Source organism: Saccopteryx bilineata, chromosome 2 (assembly GCF_036850765.1).
Source record: "Saccopteryx bilineata isolate mSacBil1 chromosome 2, mSacBil1_pri_phased_curated, whole genome shotgun sequence".
In the NCBI taxonomy this organism is placed as follows: Eukaryota; Metazoa; Chordata; class Mammalia; order Chiroptera; family Emballonuridae; genus Saccopteryx; species Saccopteryx bilineata.
In genome coordinates, this window is record NC_089491.1 from 221,363,387 (window position 1) to 221,384,926 (window position 21,540).

Below are 21,540 nucleotides of genomic sequence, written 5' to 3' on the forward strand. Positions count from 1 at the left end.
ACCTGGACTTGTTATCTTTGAATATATGTATCCTGATTTATTGATGTCGCCCCATTAAAAAAATAAAATTAAAAAAAAAAAAAAAGAGAGAGGGAAAGACTTCTCTCAAGACTCGCCAGTTTGCAGTCCATGACTCCTTCACTCAACGGAAATCCTCCCTGTGGACATGCCCAAACTCGCTGGTATTTTGTCCTCTTGTCCTCACATTTGGGACCTTAAAATGTCTTCACCTCAAGGCAACAAAGATAAGCTCCTGTGTTACCTTCTCCTGGCTTCCTAGTCACCCTGTGATCCCCGGCACCCGGCCTCTGCTCCGACCCCTCTGACATTGCTCTTATCAAGGCCACAGGTGCGTTTGGGGGCTCTGTCCAGTCCTCCACACTTTCCTTCTCCTACAAACACCAATCTCTCAGCTCCCCTGGCTTGCTTACTCAGCTGAGTGTGTCCTCCAGCCTCACTGGCACACCCCCTGGTTTGCAAACTCAGGACTACACTAACACCCCCAGAATACAGACCATCATGACTTACTTCTGACATGGATTGCTGTGTTGAGATAATATTAGAAAAAAATTGAGTTAATATACAGCAAAATATTTTTAAAATATACCTTATTTTGTCTACTAGCCATTTTCTGAAAATGTCTAAAGCAACCAAGGCCATCATTTAAACACTTCTTTCAAACCTGCTGGGATAAGGGAATTTGCACTACAGCCATTATTGGCCTTCTGGGCTGAAGTCATGAGTTCATTTAAATCATGATATAAAAAAAATAGAAGCATTTGTGCAAGATAATGCTTTCTAAACACTTTATGTAAAATATGTACTAAATTATCCAGTTAAGCAACACTAACTAGTCCTTTAGACTAGAGACTAACGAGGGTAGAGCTGGACACCTTGCTGAGATAGGACACTCTGCACCCTCCTCACAAACCTGGCCCGGGGTTGGTGCAATGGAGAGAGCCAATCTCCCAGACCAGTGTGCATTCAGTAAGTCACGTGGGCTTAGTTAGCCACAGGGCTGAAGTTTTGCAAACTTTAGTTTAAAAATGGTACTGCCATCTTAGATCTCGGTGAAAGTAAGGGGATCTAATTGTAAAAGGGGCAAAAATCATTTGTGCTGAGAATTTCTTCTTAGGGCGTATATACAGTAATGCACATGGGCTAAACATAATATACATTATTTAAGACATCTGTATGATGCAACAAAATGTGAAATACTAAACATTTACACCACATACATGTCTTCTTTTCAGGATTTGCTAGATCATTACTTATTAACCGGTCTCTATAGCGATATAATTTTATTTGTCATAAACAGTATTTTTAAGCTAGAATAAACCTTATAAACCAATTTCTTCCCTTTTACAAACAAAGCACTTGAAGCCTAGGGGTGATAGTCAAGGGCTGAGCCCTCACTTGGCTAAATTTCACATCTACTCTCTCTCCTCTGACCTAATGAGGCTGGAGTGACAACACAGAGACTCCATTCTGTCAAATCAACCAGAACATTTCCTGAAACAATATACAACATAGCTGTGAGTGCTAATCTCCAGCAAGATTCACAATTTCAGATGCATTTTTAAACATACTTGAGTCTGTTGACTCACATTAGCCTCTAAATACACACTTTCAGGGAGTGAAACCATTATTGAAGAACTGTTCTACCGGCCCTCCTCAGGGTGTCTAGGGACTGCCTGGGCGTGCAGGTTACAGCAGGAACTACGAAAGGCAGTACCTGACTCATCAATCATTTTCTTCTCATGACTAGCAAAATAATCAGATCTATGAGAAAATACAAAAATAAATAAATAAATAAATAAAATTTTCTAACTTTTTCCTAGAAAACTAATGACTAACCAAAGAAACTAAAGGTTCATGAAAATGTAAATGGCCCTAGTGCAGAGAAATCCTAGTTTTTAAAATGTGCAGGGTTCACCATGAACCCCAGATGTCACCAGCAAAACATGTCAACAAACTAAATTTATTACTTAACATGAAAAAGCAGCTTGTGGTGACATAGGCTTTAGGAAATAAAACATCAATAAAATGTGCTTCTATTTAATTTTTTTGTTTTGATAAACCAATTGTTTCACAAAAATCCCTTTTAAAGACAACAATCCAAGAACACGTATTGTTACAGTATTCATGTTTAAAGATTGTCAGCTCACGGATCAAACATAACTGGAACAAGGGAAGACTGCTGAGTCATTTGTCACTAACTGCCAAAAATGGGCCTGTCACACCATCTGGGTGTGAGTTTGTCGGGAAGAAAAAAGTGCTCCAACATGTTCTCACACAGGTCAGAATCGAGTCACCCAACAGGTGACACGGAGCTGACTCCTGAAGCCCTAGAGGTGAGGATTGAGCAACGCTGCTCCGTGGTCTGTGAACAAGCTGGTGCCATGGCCCACTGGACTTTGCATCTGGGATCAATGCTTAAATTTGTTTTACCATCTGGAACCAAAAGAATGAAAGTTGGGTCAGTGCATCAGTAACAGTCATCTGGGTGTGGCAAAACCAGTCCTGCTACCTGCTCACCCGCTGAGCAGCAGGGACAACACGCTAATCTGGGGGCTCAAAACACATTTGAAAGCATCCTGCATAAGGGAAGAATTTTTTTTTTTTTTTCTGAAGCTGGAAACGGGGAGGCAGTCAGACTCCCGCATGCGCCTGACCGGGATCCACCCGGCATGCCCACCAGGGGGCGATGCTCTGTCCATCTGGGGTGTCGCTCTGTCGCGACCAGAGCCACTCTAGCGCCTGGGGCAGAGGCCAAGGAGCCATCCCCAGCGCCCGGGCCATCTTTGCTCCAATGGAGCCTCACTGCAGGAGGGGAAGAGAGAGACAGAGAGGAAGGAGGGGGGGTGGAGAAGCAGATGGGCGCCTCTCCTGTGTGCCCTGGCCGGGAATCGAACCCGGGACTTCTGCACGCCAGGCCGACGCTCTACCACTGAGCCAACCGGCCAGGGCCTCATAAGGGAAGAATTTAACAAGAACAAAGGAACTATTTGTTCATAATGAAAGCTCAACAGAAGTGGCATTTTCACAGATTCTCTCAAATATCTCAGGGCTGGAGAACAGGTGTTGATAAGGCAGAAATTAAAAACCAGTATTTTGGGCAGAGGTTTTATGAACCCAAACCGCCATGTCAGGTGGTTATCAGGAGAAGTTAAAGAAACCTCAGGTGATGTCTGTCCATTGTGCCCTCTCACTAAACGACCTTTACCCTAGACCCTTGAGGCAGTGACTAAGAACTCACAGCTCAGACACCAGATCCGGCAGTAGACACACACGCTCCATCACTGAGCACAGAGGCCGAGTACAGGCCAACGTGAACCCCAACATGGCTGTATCCAAACTGACATGGTGTGTGTGGCCCTTAGCTAACCATCTGATGCTCTGGCGATCATGGCTTCTGGGGAGGGGAGAAACATGACCTGTAAGGAGTCTACATTCTCTGAATGTTTTCACTAAATCAGAGAGCAGGGTGACCCAGAGGGACAGAGGGAGGGCCGGGGGAAAGGAGGGGAGGGCTGCTTTTCACAGATCCACATTTTGAAAAGTCCAGCAAAGTTAGAATTTAAGTAGAGCTAAATGGTCCTTTAAAGTTTTGTAGACTTAAAATACTAAAACTTGTTTGTACAATAAATAAGGAAGACAGTCAATAGCTGTTTAACAATGGTATTCTCTCCCCAAAAGAGTCGATAGTCAAGTTTTCTTTTTAAAGCTCCTGAAATACATGTTTTTTTTTTAACATTTCTATTATTTCTTTCTGCCTTATAGGTTATCTAGGAAGTACTTTCCTATGAAGAATATCAATTAAAACATTTTTAAGGAAAAGTCAGTCCCAGAACAAAACTGTACTAGCTCTGAATGCCCCTCAAAGTAACCCTGATCCATTCATTGCCAGTTACTGTTGTGAATCTTAAGAATTAAGGACTTTCCCAACCGTGAGACCCTCCTCCAGGAACACGCTGAACTTCGGTGTCCAGCTAGGATCACATATGCATACACTTGCTCTCTGAAACAAAGCCCCTTGTTTTCTGAGAAAAAGCCCCACTCGCAAGCGAACAAATAAAATCAAATTGACAAAAGTAAAACAAAACCCAGTATATGATATTGGTTCCTCTTGTCACCAGGAAATGGAAGTCCTAATATTATATCAAAATCTCATGTGCAGAGGGGAGCACCCTGTAAACTCCAGAGTAGCGTGTACAAGGAAAAAAGATCGATCCCAGGACCGGGGGTAATGTGTGGGGCCAAACAGCAGGAGGGCAGCGCTCCGTCAACACAGTCCTGTTCATTTCTGTCATTTCATGGGCATCAGTTAATTATGGAAAAAAGCTGAATATTTGTGATTTACCCTAGTTCTGTGCCAATGGAATAGAGGACATTTTATATTAGTTTATAATAAACATTCTATGCATAACATATGGCTGACTAAAAAATCCTAAAACAAATACACAGCTAACATGGTATAGTCACCATTTAACTGTAGTCAAATTTAAATTAGACTGAAATATGTATGGTATGAGCTTTAACTAATTACTGGTTATCATTTCATTTAACTAAGTCCTATTTAGCAAATATCTTTAGATATATGCTTAGATTAAGTAGAAAATGCAATCTGAGCATTTACATATAAACTAAAATTTGAAGATATCAAAATTTAATTAAATAGTTGTTTCTTGTATAGTAAGTAGTAAATGCAAATTACTACCCTACCTATTTGGGGTAGTTTCATTAAATTTGGTCAATTCATAACACTCCAAATTGAAATAGTAAGCATGTACGGTTTCTTCTCTAGAAATTTTATCCTCAATATAGTCATAATCCAATTCATAACGAATTTATAAAAATAGCTTTTTATCCAATAATTCCAGCAATTAAAAATAGGAGTTTCTTTTTATATATATAGCAAACGAAACAGGCTCACTGACTATGAGAGAACTTAAAGATATTTAAGTTGCCGTACATTCACCACGGAGCCACGCTGGCTTATTGTCGTGTCTTGTCCACCTCGCTCTGGTGGCTTAAGGTGCAGAAGCTTCTTTCAAACCTGTGGGCTACACAAATAAGTCAGTCCAGAGACCTGCTTGAACCACAGAACTCAATTAAAACTGCATAATTTTTTTAAAAATGGCACACTGTTCATTAATCTAATTAGGGGTTCAGGGAGGTGTTTGTCATTCATCACATTTTTAGTATTAACCCTTTAAAGAGTTTTCTTGAAAACTCACACACACACACACGCACACACGCACTTGAAAGAAGTTGCTGCACCACACAGATGCTCTGGAAGCTTGCTATGAAATACAAAAGTGCACTCTTCTATATCTACATATAAAACAGGTCAGAGATAAAACTGTGTAAAATGTTTGCTGTGCAAACTATAAAAAGCCAGGCCCGCCGTCACAGGTCTTAGTGCTGCCCTGGGTCCTGGCGCCACCCCAGGTCCTGGCCGCCCTGGGTCCTGGCCCCGGCCCTACTGTAGAGAGTCACTGTTCTCTAGGACCAGCCCGCTGATGTGGGCGGGGGTGAGCGCGGCCCCGCTATCCCCGGGGCTGTCCACAGACTCGTCCTCACTCTGCTCCGCCATCATGACTTGCTGCACGGCCAGGGTGGCACCATCAGAGGACAGAGACTGGAGGCTGTCCACATTCATGCTCACTGGCGTGGTGATCGTCACAACAGCACCTGTGGCAGAAACAGAGGTCACTATTCAAATTAGTGCTTAATGAAGGAAAACACTGTTAGCCAGCTTATCTGATATCTAGTTAAGACCCCTGGGATGCTCAACAGGGTCTTAGAAAACTGTCTAGAATTGGCCTCAGGCCTTGCTGAAGGTCTCAGGGTCAGGGCAGAAATAGGACCACAAGAGAACAAGAGACCAGAGAAGGCAGGAAAAAGGCCCACACAGACATAACTGGGGAAACTAGGGGAAAAAGAAAGAAAACCTGGACCACACTAATCCCTGCCTGTCTCAGGAACTGCACTAGGCCTCCTGTGCTCACCTGCAGAAGTCTCAGTGTATTAATAAGTGGTGAAAGCAGAGGAGACCTGACCATACATGTCAGATTTGGGAAAAGAGGTTCACTGATCCTAGTTTGTGCAAAGTACCACAGCACCTATGTACTGGAACACGCACATGGAACCGGAAAGAAGGGCCCTCCCCGGAGAAAACCGGATGCCAGGATGGAGGAGAGATTTATTTTCACTGAATATTCTTGTTTGAGTTTCTCTCCCAGTAGACAGGACTGCCTTCTCTGAAGGGGGTGAAGGAAAAGAGGGAGAAATAATACTTTTCTAACTAATTATTGGATTAAAAAAAACCCTGAATATAAATTATTTGAATACGAATGTTGGATCACTACATATCAAAATCCACACGAAGAAGCCAAGGGCTTAAATGCATACAAGACAACTCAAGAGGAGTTAGCTGGAAACAAAATAAGCCTGATTGATAGCCCACCACAAGGGGCTGTCCCAAGTTGTCCAAGCCCAGGCCAGCGTGGCTGTGCAGTGCCTTGAGCATTGGGCAGAGGATGGATCAGGTGTGCATGCAGGGAAGTGACCTGGGGCTGGGGAAAGGACCTTCTGAGAAGATTACAGAGCAGTGTCCAGAGCTCACAAGCCAGAGTGGACACACCCAAAGCATGGGGAACGTGGTGGAGTACCCCAATGCTTTGCATGATAGTGAGGGAGATCCGCCTGGGATTGAGCACTCTGGGAACAAGAACCCATCACAGAAGCAGGACTCAGAGCCAACAGAGGCTGGGTCAGCAGAGAACAGCATTGAGCAGTGACTGTAACTGCACTCTGTGGGTTCAAAACTTCAACAGAGCCATGAGAGACAGGGACTCACATGGAACTTCTAGATATGAAAACTACAATGTTGAACATAAAAACCACCCTGGATGAGTTTAGAGGAAGATTAAATAGAGCAGAAGAAAGAGACTGATAAAGCTGACAGGTAAGAACAGAGACAATCCACAATGAGAAAGAGAAAAAGAATCCGAAACCTGAAAGAATGTCAGCAACTGGGTAACTTTTAACCACCTAACGGTAGAGCAATGGGAGTCCCTGAAGGGAAAGGATGACATTGCTAATTTAGTAACAGTCATGCTGCTGAGCGAATAAAAAGGAGAATGAAAAAGAATGAGATGGTAATACCATCAATATACATTAAAAAATACAAGCATACCAAACAGAAAGATGTTTGAACACATGAGAGAGGTCACCGCAGGTCAAAGGGGATAAGCCAAAACAAGACAAGGGCCGAGGAGACTAAAAGGGCAAAGAGGGCGAGTGCCAGGTAATGGCAAGGTGACAATGCTGTCCTCTGCCCTGAGAGTGAAGAAAAAGACGAGAGGACATAGGACAGAGAACACTGTCCTGTCTTGTAGTGGGTCATGTTCCATGAGCATTATGAGTGTCCTCTTAGTCCCTTAACACGCAGGCACTCAGGACGACGCTTCCTCACATTTCAGGTGCAGAAATAGACAAGTGCGCACACCTTGGTTCATGCTCCCTAAACTCACAGGAAGCAACGGTGCTTATGGTTCACTGCCTGCCCTGCAGTATCACACACATGTGTCCTGGGCCCCTGTACCTTCTGACATAGCAAGCTCATTGGGCGGTGGCTGTGCAGCTCCTGACGCAATGGAGTCAGGCCAAAACCTCTGAACTGGTCTGTTCTGAGCAGTTTTCTTCTTTGTTTTTGGAGTTTCTGAACAACTAGAATCCAACATCGGCTGAAGAATTCGTCTTCTAGCATTGATGAACCTGAGTGTGAGATTGACAAAGAAAGAACTTTCATCAAAACGATGTTTTTAAAGACTCCTACAAGCCCTGGCTGGTTGGCTCAGTGGTAGAACGTCGGCCTGGCATGCAGGAGTCCCAGGTTCGATTCCCGGCCAGGGCAGACAGGAGAGGCGCCCATTTGCTTCTCCACACCTCCCCCTCTCCTTCCTCTCTGTCTCTCTCTTCCTCTCCCGCAGCAAGGCTCCACTGGAGCAAAGATGGCCCGGGCACTGGTGATGGCTCTGTGGCCTCTGCCTCAGGCGCTAGAATGGCTCTGGATGCAACAGAGCGACACCCCAGAGGGGCAAAGCATCGCCCCCTGGTGGGCATGCCGGGTGGATCCCGGTCGGGCGCATGTGGGAGTCTGTCTGACTGTCTCCCCGTTTCCAGCTTCGGAAAAATGAAATAAATAAATAAATAAATAAAGACTCCTACAGAGGTTAACAAAGTCCTTCCAGTAAACAAGCTGCTACAATTTGATAATACAAAAATGATCAGAATAATACACATTCTCTATTATAGCAGGTATTTAGAGTAGTGACAAGCATATTATCTAAGTGACCAGAAAAACTGGGCATGATGTTTTAAAAATAATTCATTTGAATAAAAACCAATGCCTCTGTGTTACCTTTTTCTTCCCCCACTTTAACTGATTTAGTCCATTTGTGAATTTGATATTCATTATTACATTGATGATCCTGTCAAAGTTGTGAATGTCGTTATTTTCTCTAAGGGAGAGATAGGTTAAAGCAGCAAAACCATGTCCCTGCAGCCTAGTTGTGTGTTTCCATCTGCCCATCCCACAAAGTCGGGGGCTGGTGAGGATAAGGCCCCAATGTTTAAGCACTGACTCCAGCCTTGACCACAGAGCATGGGTCTGAAGCTAGAGTTTTCAAAAAGCTACTCCAAGTGATGAGCTATTTCTTAGATGGAGAAGTCACAAGTCACTACACTGTCCTAGATACATGCTAGCACCATGACAAAGTCACAAATAGATTTCAGCTGCTCTTAAAGACTAAGCACTCACTTGATGACTTGATGCCACATAAAATGAGAGCAGCAGAAACACACGATCGGCAAGTTAGGCAGGACATGGTTTCGCACAAACAGTAGTAATTTTAAATGTGTAAAGACAAAGGCTGCATCTTCAATCTCCATTCCTTTCACAATCTAAGCCACTGCCTCCAAATGTGGGGAAACAGAGAGGGTGAGGCTAGGAGGCAGCTGGTTGGTCTTTCTCCTTCAGTCTCTGGAGGGCTCAGAAAACACCTCGATGTGCATGCCTCTTGTGCCGGCCCCTCTACACCATCAGCCAAGTGGCTCCCACATAACCTCTGACAAAGGGAAAGCAATGGCCATCCCGCAGAGCTGGTCTCAGCAGCAGCTGCTCAGACTCACACATCACCCTGACCCAGCATAGAAACAGCCACACCAACCATGCCTAGGGAGCTGTTCTGTCGCCTTTTCTCAGTAGCACGAGTGATAAGGTAACTGACCCCTTGCTAGAGTTACCTGTGCTAGTTTACTAAAAGCTGACCTTGGGTGATAGCGAGTAGCCACATCCAGAATGTAACAGAAACAAAAGCTCGCTTTAGACTCAGATTCTGCTCTGGCTCTCAGTAGGTGGCAGCTTCTCTTCTAATGCCTCACATGCAAAATGACAGAACTAGAACTGGACCAGCTCTAAGGCTGCTTAACTTTAAAACTCTAAGATTCAAGAACATGTATAATTGCATTTGGATGGCCCTGGCCAGTTAGCTCAGTCAGTTAGAGCAGAGGTCCCCAACCCCTGGGCCGTGGACCGGTACCGGTCCGTGGGCCATTTAGTACCAGTCCGCAGAGAAAGAATAAATAACTTACATTATTTCCGTTTTATTTATATTTAAGTCTGAACGATGTTTTATTTTTAAAAAAATGACCAGATTCCCTCTGTTACATCCATCTAAGACTCACTCTTGATGCTTGTCTTGGTCACGTGATACATTTATCCGTCCCATTCTAAAAGCTGGTCCGTGAAAATATTTTCTGACATTAAACTGGTTCATGGCCCAAAAAAGGTTAGGGACCACTGAGTTAGAGCATCGTCCCAAAACACTAAGGTTGTAGATTTGATCCCCGGTTAGGGCACATACAGGAAGCAACTAATAAATTCACAACTAAGTGAAACAACAATGAATGCTTCTCTCTTCTCCCACCTCCTCTGTTTCTCTAAAATCAATCAATAAAAAAAGTTGGCCCTGACCAGAAAGCTCAGTTGGTTAGAGCATCATCATCCTGTAGCACAGAGGGTTGCCAGTTCAATCCCTGGTCAGGGCACATATAGGAACAGATGGATGTTCCTCTCTCTCTCTCTCTCTCTCTCTCTCTCCAGTCAAGAAAACAAACATTTTACTTGAATAAGTTGCATTTGGACACATTCTTATGATAATAATGAACAGACTGACACTGCTATCACTCTTTGCCCCCGTAGCATAAGCATGACCTGGACTGGAAGACCTCAATGACAGCCCTACAAGATCCCCAATGCCAGGGCACCTTGAAGAGAGGCCCGCTGTTACCCCCCAGTATCTACTTCTTTACCCTTCTTATTCAAAGCTGCTATGTATGAGGCAGAGGCATGTGCTCATCATGGGTGTGTTTAATCTCAGTCCATGAAGTAATTTTTATAGATACAAAAAAAAGTGAAGAAAAAGTCACAAAGAGTAAAAGTAGCTACAAATGTTAATTAAAAGATTTTAGACATTTTAGAATTTACAAAAGTCATGTTATTAAATTGTTAGTATTTTTAAAAATTATAAGTTGATGTTAAACCTCTAGATAAGACAATTCTGTGAACATCCAGAGTAGCAAGTTAGAGAACATGAGGAAATCAATGAAAAAGGAAAGGGGATGATGGAACAGTGACAAAGCATCAGAATATTTAAGGAAGAAACTCTGTGTCTAGCACTCATCCCAATCAATCACTATCATCACTAAATCAAAACAGGAAGTTTCAACCTAAGACTGCATGAAAACTGAGCACATGCAAGTCATTACAAACGTTGCAGTGACAACGTACTTAAAAGCTTTAGATTTTTGTTAGCATTCTATTTATAATTTTAGTAAGAAATATTTCAAATAGGATGGTCTATTATTGCTACCCAAATAAAAAATAATGGCTAAAATGCAGGAAATAGAAATATTTAATGCAATGCCAAAGCATACCTCCTGCATATTTAATTGCATAAACAGGAAGATTTTATCATGTATATTGAAACTTAACTGGCCTTCAAGTTAAAGTTTTAACAATTATAATAAGAATATAACCATGTTTAGAAGTGGCACAATTTGTATTTTCTTTTCTTTTTTTGCATGCCAATTTTATTAAGCTGAAATCAGTTCTTATGTCTGAACAATAAATAAGTAAACATGAGAGGAATGACTGACCAAGGCTAAGTGCACCCTTGACCTTAACAACACTTAGTAATGTGAACGGCTTTTACTGCAGGGAAAGCACATGGTCAGGGTCCAGGTGTCCCCAGTTACAAGTGACATAAGAACCAGAGCAGGACATTGCATTAATAAAATCATCATCATCCTGAGCGTCTCCCTCTCAGCACTCATGGGACCTGCTGGACAGTAGAGGAACTACCTCCCCCAATTACCACTGACAAAGGATACAAGGTCTCGAAAGGTGAAAGAGCTGCCAAGGGCCACTGGAGGTCAGGATGCCTCTCAGCTGTCCATCACCCAGAAGCTCAACCACAAAAGCCACATGTTTCTAAGGGAATATGGAGGCTTGGGGACACAAACTCAATAGAGAAACACATTTCTAATCAGGGAAGTAGAATGTAGTCAAAAGGTCCACAACGAGGTGTTGATCAAAAAAAATGTAAGCTAAAAGTGTGTGCTGCCTGACCAGGCGGTGGCGCAGTGGATAGAGCGTTGGACTAGGACATGGAGCACCCAGGTTCGAGACCCCAAGGTCGCCAGCTTGAGCGTGAGCTCATCTGGTTTGAGCAAAAGCTCACCAGCTTGGACCCAAGGTCGCTGGCTCGAGCAAGAGGTTACTCGGTCTGCTGAAGGCCCACGGTCAAGACACATATGAGAAAGCAATCAATGAACTAAGGTGTTGCAACGAAAAACTGATGATTGATGCTTCTCATATCTCTCCATTCCTGTCTGTCTGTCCCTGTCTATTCCTCTCTCTGACTCTGTCTCTGTCAAAAAAAAAAAAAAAAAGTGTGTGCTGATTTATTAAGTACATGCCACCAAGCCCAGCACTCTGATAAAAGGGTGTTGCTCGTTAAAAGAACTCATATTTTCAAAAAAAAAAAAAAAAAAGAACTCATATTTTCAACCAAATTTCACCAGTTATTAGTGCCAGTGTTTCCAAGAGTTCTAACATGTTGACAGGCACAATTTCTGAAAACGGACATGGCTTACCAGTTGTTAACTTGGAGTAGTGTCAAATTTGTCTGAGCAGCAATCTGTTTTTTCTCATCTTCTGTTGGGTAGGGATGCTAAAAACAAAAAGAAGAGTTACCATAAACTTCAGTCTTCAAAAAGAACTCAGCATGACAATGGTACCCCATCAAGCGCTATCACTGTGGGCACTGTTCTAAGCACCTGATACAGCTGTAGTTTTGTGTCAGCCTGACTGAGGTATATCTAGTTCATGAACCTTGAACTGCACCCATTTAGTGTGGACAGATGGTGGGGTTGGGACCCATGAGGCCTCTGGACAGCAGACACGGCGCGTCTCCCTCACCCCTGCACAGTCTACAGTCATTTACTGCTCCTCATTATGGCCTCTGAGACAGACATGGTCGCCACCTAACTGTCACAGATGAAGAAGCTGAGGTGTGGGAAGTTTACAAACTCCCCCAGCCTAACACTGGCTTCACAAGGCGGCAGGAAAGGGGCCAGGCAGGCTGGTCCATGGTCACTTCAGGTGATAGGTATCTATGTGGGGACCTTGAGGAGAAACGGACACTGGATGCCCTGACATCCTCTAAGGCTTTTCAGCAACAGTCCCTACTAGGTTCTTGTTTACTGTCACTAAAGAACCCACATGGGGTAGCGGCATTTGTTTTATTTCTCTTTCTTTTATGTATGATTAAAACATTTCACTTTTTTTTTTCCCTGAAGTTGGAAATAGGGAGGCAGTCAGACAGACTCCCGCATGCGCCCGACCGGGATCCACACGGCATGCCCATCAGGGGGCAATGCTCTGCCCATCTGGGGCGTTGCTCTGTTGCATCCAGAGCTATTCTAGCACCTGAGGCAGAAGCCATAGAGCCATCCTCAGCGCCCGGGCCAACTTTGCTCCAATGGAGCCTTGGCTGCAGGAGGGGAAGAGAGAGACAGAGAGGAAGGAGAGGGGTAGGGGTGGAGAAGCAGATGGGTGCTTCTACTGTGTGCCCTGGCTGGGAATCAAACCCGGGACTCCTGCACGCCAGGCCGACGCTCTACCACTGAGCCAACCAGCCAGGGCCAAAACATTTCACTTTTAAAAAACAGAATTAAAACAGAAGTAAATCTCAAAATTTACAAAAGTACCAAAGGAAAATAAGTTCTACTTATTATAATAAACATTTTCTCCAAGACTGATTATTATCCATGTGTAGCAACAAATAAAACATTTACTCTAAAACCTACAGGAACCGAAGTCTCTTATTTTGGATGGACTGAGACCCCAGCAGGTGAACAGCACCAACACAGTCAGGAGGTGGGGGTTTGGTTTTTATTTTAAGTGAACACTCAGTATGTTGGGAACATCACTGTGCATGCTGGTGACATTGGAATAGCATCAGAATGATCTTGGCAGCAGCTGTCTGTTTCCTCAACCTGACCTGCAGTAACTCCATTTGATTCTATGAATCAGCGTATAGCCTTGAGTTAGAGGTCATGGAAACATGAATATTACTCTTGCCCTTTAATAAGCTTACAAAATCAAGAGGAGACAGGAAATATAAATATAAAAACCAGAAAACAATCACCAGTAATAAATGCTATCCTGGAGAGTTAGGAAAACTACAAGGATAGAACAGTATTTCAGAAAAATGAGGTCAAGAAGCTAGAAAACACTTCAAAGGAGAAAAAAGTAGCATTTTAACTGAACCTATGACCAGGACTATTGTTTTTAGAAATTATTAAAACATTAAGGGGCCAACAACACACAATGGAGAAAAGAAAGCCTCTTCAACAAATGGTGTTGGGAAAACTGGAAAGCCACATGCAAAAGAATGAAACTCGACTACAGCCTGTCCCCGTGTACTAAAATTAATTCAAAATGGATCAAAGACCTAAATATAAGACCTGAAACAATAAAGTACATAGAAGAAGAAATAGGTACTAAAATCATGGACCTGGGTTTTAAAGAACATTTTATGAACTTGACTCCAATGGCAAGAGAAGTGAAGGCAAAGATAAATGAATGGGACTACATCAGAATTAAAAGTTTTTGCTCAGCAAGAGAAACTGATATCAAAATAAACAGACAGCCAACTATATGGGAACTGATATTTTCAAACGACAGCTCAGATAAGGGCCTAATATCCAAAATTTACAAAGAACTCATAAAACTCAACAACAAACAAACAAGCAATCCAATAAAAAAATGGGAAGAGGACATGAACAGACACTTCTCCCAGGAAGAGATACAAATGGCCAACAGATATATGAAAAGATGCTCAGCTTCATTAGTTATTAGAGAAATGCAAATCAAAACTACAATGAGATACCACCTCACTCCTGTTAGATTAGCTATTATCAACAAGACGGGTAATAGCAAATGTTGGAGAGGCTGTGGAGAAAAAGGAACCCTCATTCACTGTTGGTGGGACTGTAAAGTAGTACAACCATTATGGAGGAAAGTATGGTGGTTCCTCAAAAAACTGCAAATAGAACTACCTTATGACCCAGCAATCCCTCTACTGGGTATATAACCCAAAACCTCAGAAACATTGATACGTGAAGACACATGTAGCCCCATGTTCATTGCAGCACTGTTCACAGTGGCCAAGACATGGAAACAACCAAAAAGCCCTTCAATAGAAGACTGGATAAAGAAGATGTGGCACATATACACTATGGAATACTACTCAGCCATAAGAAATGATGACATCAGATCATTTACAGCAAAATGGTGGGATCTTGATAACATTATAAGAAGTGAAATAAGTAAATCAGAAAAAAACAAGAACTACATGATTCCATACATTGGTGGAACATAAAAATGAGACTAAGAGACATGGACAAGAGTGTGGTGATTACCAAGGGTGGGGGGGGAGGGAGGACATGGGAGGGAGGGAGGGAGAGAGTTAGGGGGAGGGGGAGGGGCACAGAGAACTAGATGGAGGGTGACAGAGGACAATCTGACTTTGGGCGAGGGGTTTGCAACATAATTTGATGACAAAATAACCTAGACATGTTTTCTTTGAATATATGTACCCTGATTTATTAATGTCATCCCATTACCATTAATAAAAATTTATTAAAAAAAAACCAAAAACATTAAAGGAAACTTAACTGGAAAACCAATCCCATCACTTATTTGTGTATATTTTAATCATTTTATCATAGTTATATTCATTGGTTGTAATAATCACAACATATTTTTAAATGTCTGTTCTTTTTCACTTACTGTCAGCAACCTGTGACCTCCTAGTGCTCACAGCCCCTATTTATCATGCTAACTAGCTATATAACATTCCATCAAATTGATAGGTTCTAATTCACATACTAACTCATTTCTCATTAGGATAATGAACATCATTGTACTATTTTATTCATAAAAGCTTTCATTTTCTTGTGTATCTTTTAAAGACAAATTTCTAGACACAGTCACACTGTTCCCTCCCCTGACACCTGTTGTCATGTCCTGCTGGTCGGAAAGGCCTCACGGAGAACAGACAATAGAGAAGAGAGAAGCTAAGGGCCCAGCGCTCCCTCAGGAAAAGGAGGAACCCCCTTCCCCTCCCAGGACTGCTCACTGACATCACTGCTATCAGGCCCCTACTCCTCAAGGGAGGATCCCAATGCCAGCTAGAGCAAAGGGGACAGGGGTGTGAAACAGTGAAAAGGGAGCGACACAACTGAGACTGGGTGCTGGTCTTAGGGCTCATAGTCGGGGCACAGATGGAGACAGGTGCCAAGGGACCAATGTAGGCTTCAGGTCTATGACAGGGTGAAGGCAGAGAAAGGGCATGGGGAGACGTGGGTCTGACAGACAATCCACTGACAGCAACAGCAACAGCACGAGAATGCAGACGAAGAAGATAGGTTGGCAAGGAAACAGCCAGCAGACGGGGACACAAATATGTGGCATGGCACTGATGTGGTGAGGCAGATACAGGGGCCAGCCAGCTCTCAGGGACAACCCGGGGGCAAGGGCTGCTGAAGGAGCAGGCAGCCACTGTACTCAGAGAAAACTGACCATGGATAGAAGTGCCTGGCTGGAACTTCCTTTCCTTCTGTCCCTCCAGCATCTGGGGGCTCTACCCCTGCCTGAACATGGCTATAACTCAGCAGGGAGCATCCACTATCCTGCCCCTGTCCCCGCCTGCTCCTCTGACCCTTTTCACTCCTGACCCTGGCCATCAGACTGGAAGTCACTCCTGAGAGCTGCTCTGGGTCACAGGCCTTCCCTGAGATCTGTGTTATGAGGGCTGAGGAGCTCAGCCCAGTAATGAGTCTGTCCCATTAAACCCAAAAACATGTGTGTGCTCCCCAAGACAAGATGTACTCATAGCCAGGACATGGTCACACCCTGGTGAGGAAACCAGGCACTCAGACAGAATGTGGGATGAGTTAGTACTATCTACTGGCCCAACTGTACATCAAGTTCAACAAGCCATTTGCCAACCCCTCTATCCATACACTCAACTCTCCTGCTCTATCTTGGGGTTTCTTAGCACTTCTTCCTTAAAAATCCCATATAGAAATCATTGCTATATTCCAAGGTTTTGCCCAAATGTTATCTTTTCTCTGCCCACTTCTCTAATTAACTTCACTCTACCCCAGTCACCCTTCACAAGTAGCTTCTCTTACGTGCACACATAAGATTAATACAGACTGAACTGACTCCCTTTTTCACCAGTGGTCCCCTTCATTTATTTTAAGTTCTTAAAGTGATGGCCTCCATTTTTTGGTAACCCTCCCTTCTGTCCTGCACTCAACCCATATAAACAGCTAACAAAATAGATATTTAAAACCAGGCCTACTAGTGTATATAAGCAGCTTTTTTTTCTAGAAAACAAGCCAGAAAGCAAGCCTGGTGGAGGGTGTGGCTAAGTGTGAGGTCCCTGTGGCCGTACCCCTATGTGCTGAAAGAGCCAGGACCGCATTACACTGGTGGCGTGCTTCGGCAGAACTCCCCTCTTGTTCTTAGATGAGCCATCGTCTTGATGCAAGATGCTCAAATCTTGGTTCAACTGTAACTGAAGCTTTTAAACAATTGAAAAATAATGTTAGAAAACATAGAAAATTATGACATATCCAAGTAGCTCACAACTTCTGATGGAGAAAATACCCAAGGCTCTCAGGGATAACTGACTTGTTTATTGTAGAAGCACAGACAGTGGACCCTGCTCAGGCTGATTTCTGGGTTTGGTTTCTCGGCCACATAACTCTTTACACTAGTGTCTCAGATATGCAGAGGCCTCCTGTCTGGCGAGGCAGAGGAGATGAACACTGAGAAGGCCGAGTCATTTACCTGCAGACAGGTGATCCCGTGTCTCTCATTCACCACCTGTTCTCATCTCGCATCCTCTAGGAATGGATGTGGTAACACCCGAGGTTTTAATTAGAGGAAGCCGGATGAACAGGGGGAAGGAATCAGCAATAAAGTATAGACAAAGGGGTCACAGAGTGAAGGCTGAGGGGACGGCCTCTGCAGCCACTGAAATACAGCTCCCCTCGTCCCTGAGAAACACATAAAACACTTCCTGTCATTCCACTTCAACAGAAAGGATGTGCACAATGCTTCTTAGATAAGTGTCTCAGGCAAACCTGAGGAAAGACTTGACATGACAAAGCCCTGCTCAGGCCCTGGCATGTTTCCCAGGCACAGCCTTTCCCTCCCAGCATACCTGCAGAGACGGTGTCACAGCAGTCACTGCAGAGACCAGGAAAGAAAATACCCTGGACCCTTGCACAAGATGGGTTTGAACTGTGCAGGTCCACTTACATGGCCTGCACATAATTGCAAAGCACGTTGTGCAAGAGTCACTATACCACTATAGACACAAGAGACAACCCTGCTGTTAGTCATGCTTTACTTTAGAACATACGTGTGAATCTAACTTTACAATAAATGAATAATACTCCCATAGGTCGATTTCAGTATAACGTACTCATAAACATAGTTTAGAGAATTTGGAGGTTCACTTTGGAGAGGTTTTCACTATATTATTTGTACTTCCTCTCGATTTACATCATGTTGGATACAGTCTTAAAAAGCATGAACACCGCCCTGGTTGGATGGCTCTATTGGTCAGGGCTTCTTCTCAATACACAAAGGTTGAGGGTTCAATTCCTGGTCGGGGACAAATAGGAACAGGTTGATGTCTCTCTCTCCCTTCCTCTCTTTCTAAAATATATAAATAAAAAGAAAGCCTGAACACCAACATCTAAATAGACATAAAATTTATGACCTGGCCCTGGCCGGTTGGCTCAGCGGTAGAGCGTCGGCCTAGCGTGCGGAGGACCCGGGTTCGATTCCCAGCCAGGGCACACAGGAGAAGCGCCCATTTGCTTCTCCACCCCTCCGCTGCGCTTTCCCTCTCTGTCTCTCTCTTCCCCTCCCGCAGCCAAGGCTCCATTGGCGCAAAGATGGCCCAGGCGCTGGGGATGGCTCTGTGGCCTCTGCCCCAGGCGCTAGAGTGGCTCTGGTCGCATCATGGCGACGCCCAGGATGGGCAGAGCATCGCCCCCTGGTGGGCAGAGCATCGCCCCTGGTGGGCATGCTGGGTGGATCCCGGTCGGGCGCATGCGGGAGTCTGTTTGTCTCTCCCTGTTTTCAGCTTCAGAAAAATGAAAAAAAAAAAAAAATTTATGACCTGAAGGAGAGATTAAAACCCTAATAGTAACTAAAATTTCTTAAAATGCAAGATTATTACTAGAGACATAATTGTTTTTTGGAATGTGTTTGTTAGAGATCTGAAAGCAAATGGTATTAAGCATCACCTGTAGACTCATGTTCATGGACAGGAAAAAAATGGAAAATGAACTTTTAAAACTAATTCCAAAGCACCAGGGCCAAAATTTAGCTTGTTTGCTTCATCTGTCTCATTTAATATATGTTCTTCATGAAACTTTGCATGTGCCTCAGTGTTGCTTTTTTGTGCAGGGTTAAAGCAAATGTAGGCTTATTAATAGGCAAAGTGATGATGGGATGGCCCGTGACTCCACTTTGAGGATGCCTCCAGGAGGGGCTGAGAGCACCAACCACTTCGAGAGAAGAGAGCAAGCGAGAGTCCATTCACCCCCACCAGGCTACAGCAATGCCTGGGACTGGACAAGACAGGGATTGTCTAGGAAACTAACTGAAAGTCAGTTTAAGAAGCAGTGAGACCTCCAATTCCACCCCATCGTTCTCTGCTGATGACAGATCTGCCCCCAGCCCTAAAGGAGACTTGGTTTTTTTTCCCCAAAGAAGCAGACCAGAGGCTGCAGACTCAGCACACGCTGGAGGGCAGGAGTGAGGGGCAGGGCTAGGAGAGAGGAGGAGGGAAGTCTACACACAAAACGGGAGACCTAGCCACTTCCCCCGCAGTCCCTGTGCTTCTGTCTGCAGTGATTAGAGCCCTTCTCGGGAGAATCTAAGGAAGAAATAACTGAGGACTGGCAGCAGGTGGAGTCAGCCAGCCAAAAGCTAGCCTGCCAAAGCCTAGCACTTGAAAAACACCAAACAGCTTTAATGTTTACATTTAAAATTATAGCCAAGCCTGACCTGTGGTGGCGCAGTGGATAAAGCCGACCTGGAACGCTGAGGTCGCCGGTTCAAAACCCTGGGCTTGCCTGGTCAAGGCACATATGGGAGTTGATGCTTCCTGCTCCTCCCTCCCCCCCTCCTCTCTCTCACTCTCTCTCCTCTCTAAAAAAAAAAAATTAATAAAAAGAAAAATTAAAAAAAAAATTACAGCCAAGTATCTCCAAACACTTGGAAGCTTCCATCACCAAGAGCAAACACCAAAGTGAATAAACTGAGATAAAAACAGAAAGAATACAGAAACCAAAGAAAACTGCAACCACCATGAACCATAAATAGGATGCAGAGAGGGTAAAGAAGAGTATTAGAAATTAAAATTATGCTGAAGATTTTAAACTTTTTACAGGGGTTGGAAGATCCTTTCTCTCAGAAAGTAGGCAAAAAATTGACAATGGGAATACAAATACAAAAATGCACAGAAATCAAGAGATAGTTTAGAAGGGCCAATGGTCAGTTTAAGGGCCCTAGAAAGAGAGAATGTACATGTTGGGTGGCGGGGGAAGAGCTGTCTCAGAGAGTTTAAGGAAATGACCTAGAACAAAAAATATGAGGTCCTTCTGCAGTACTCAGCACCACAAACTGAGAAAAGGAAGTGTCCTACAAGTGGGGAAACAGCTAACACCGACCTTCCCAGAAGAAACACTGAGACTAGAACACATGGACTTAACACCTCCCCACGTCCAGGGAAGGGATTCTCACCTGGACCTGTACATGTACACAGATTCCCTATCAAGAATGGGACCAAAATCAAGTCACTTTAAGGTTTGCAAAGTCTCAACACAGTCTACTTCCCACACATATTGTCTCCAGAACTTTTCAAAGGGGACAGTAAGGCCAACAATGTAGAAGACATAGGCTCTGGGAGAAAGGAATCCTGAAGGTGATGGTCAAGTCCAAAGACATGCAGTATGAGGAGCCTGGACAGAGAACAAGCTGGAGATCAGAGCCTAGAAACGAGCAGGGCTAAGAGCTCCTAGATGACACTGGCCTGATATAGTGCCCAGGCTGGGTGGATGGGGTGTCACTGAGAATACTGGAGGATTTAGTCATCAACACCAGGGACCCTGAGCAAAGGGGAAAAACCTGTTGATTTGCCTGGGAAGAAGCAAGCATTTGAACCACAAATGTGCTGTCCCCATGGTTAGACACTCTGCTCAGCAGAAACTGGAATTCACATGATGATGTCAATACTAAAAGCAGACTTTACTACACTGCTCCATAAATGAGTGGGAAGGACACACAAAAAGGCATGGCAAGGGAGGGTGGCAGAGTAAGGCTCATGGACCAAGACAAAAAGCCAAAACTAGATGTTTTAAGAGGTGAGTTAAGAGGCAAGGTTTTTAGTTAGAAACAAAGAGGAAAGAAACAGAAGAAATGGCTAAAAGACCTAAAGTGGTTGCCCCAGGAGACTAAAAGGTGGGGGACGCTGAGGGTGGGGCAGAAACTGCCAGTCATCTGTTATGAGCCTATCAGCACCTTGGACACTGACCTATGACACAGCAACTTGATTAAGGTTGCAGAAGTAAGACTCTGCTGGGAAATGGGAGGGGTAAAAGGGAGGAAGAAACATCAGTGAAATCTCACCCCTGTTTAGTTCTTTTCTCAAAAAGTGTTTGTAAATGGGTTTGTATTAGAAGTATAATTAAAGACTTTCCCCTAGAAATGCTGAAGGAAGAGAGAGTTAGAACCCTGCCCACCGCTGACTGGCACTGGGTCAGACGCTGCTCCTCCCCCATGCACATCCCAGGACCCCAAGAATGTGC

General features: G+C 44.0%; 1 protein-coding gene across 6 annotated transcripts in view; it reads right to left on the bottom strand.

Annotated features, from left to right (window-relative positions):
- The window catches only part of PKNOX1 (PBX/knotted 1 homeobox 1), a 69,972-nt gene continuing 48,432 nt past the window's right edge, over positions 1-21,540 (bottom strand). For 4 of the 6 annotated variants that reach the window (XM_066259286.1, XM_066259283.1, XM_066259284.1 and 1 more), the window contains 4 exons: positions 17,103-17,231; positions 12,229-12,305; positions 7,613-7,785; positions 78-5,697 (listed from right to left, as the gene is read on the bottom strand). In XM_066259286.1, the coding sequence (XP_066115383.1) occupies positions 5,486-5,697; positions 7,613-7,785; positions 12,229-12,305; positions 17,103-17,231 (591 nt within the window). In that variant the 3' untranslated portion in view covers positions 78-5,485. Of the gene's footprint in view, positions 5,698-7,612; positions 7,786-12,228; positions 12,306-17,102; positions 17,232-21,540 lie in introns of all 6 variants that reach the window. The other 2 variants (XR_010729221.1, XM_066259287.1) reach the window with 2 other exon arrangements.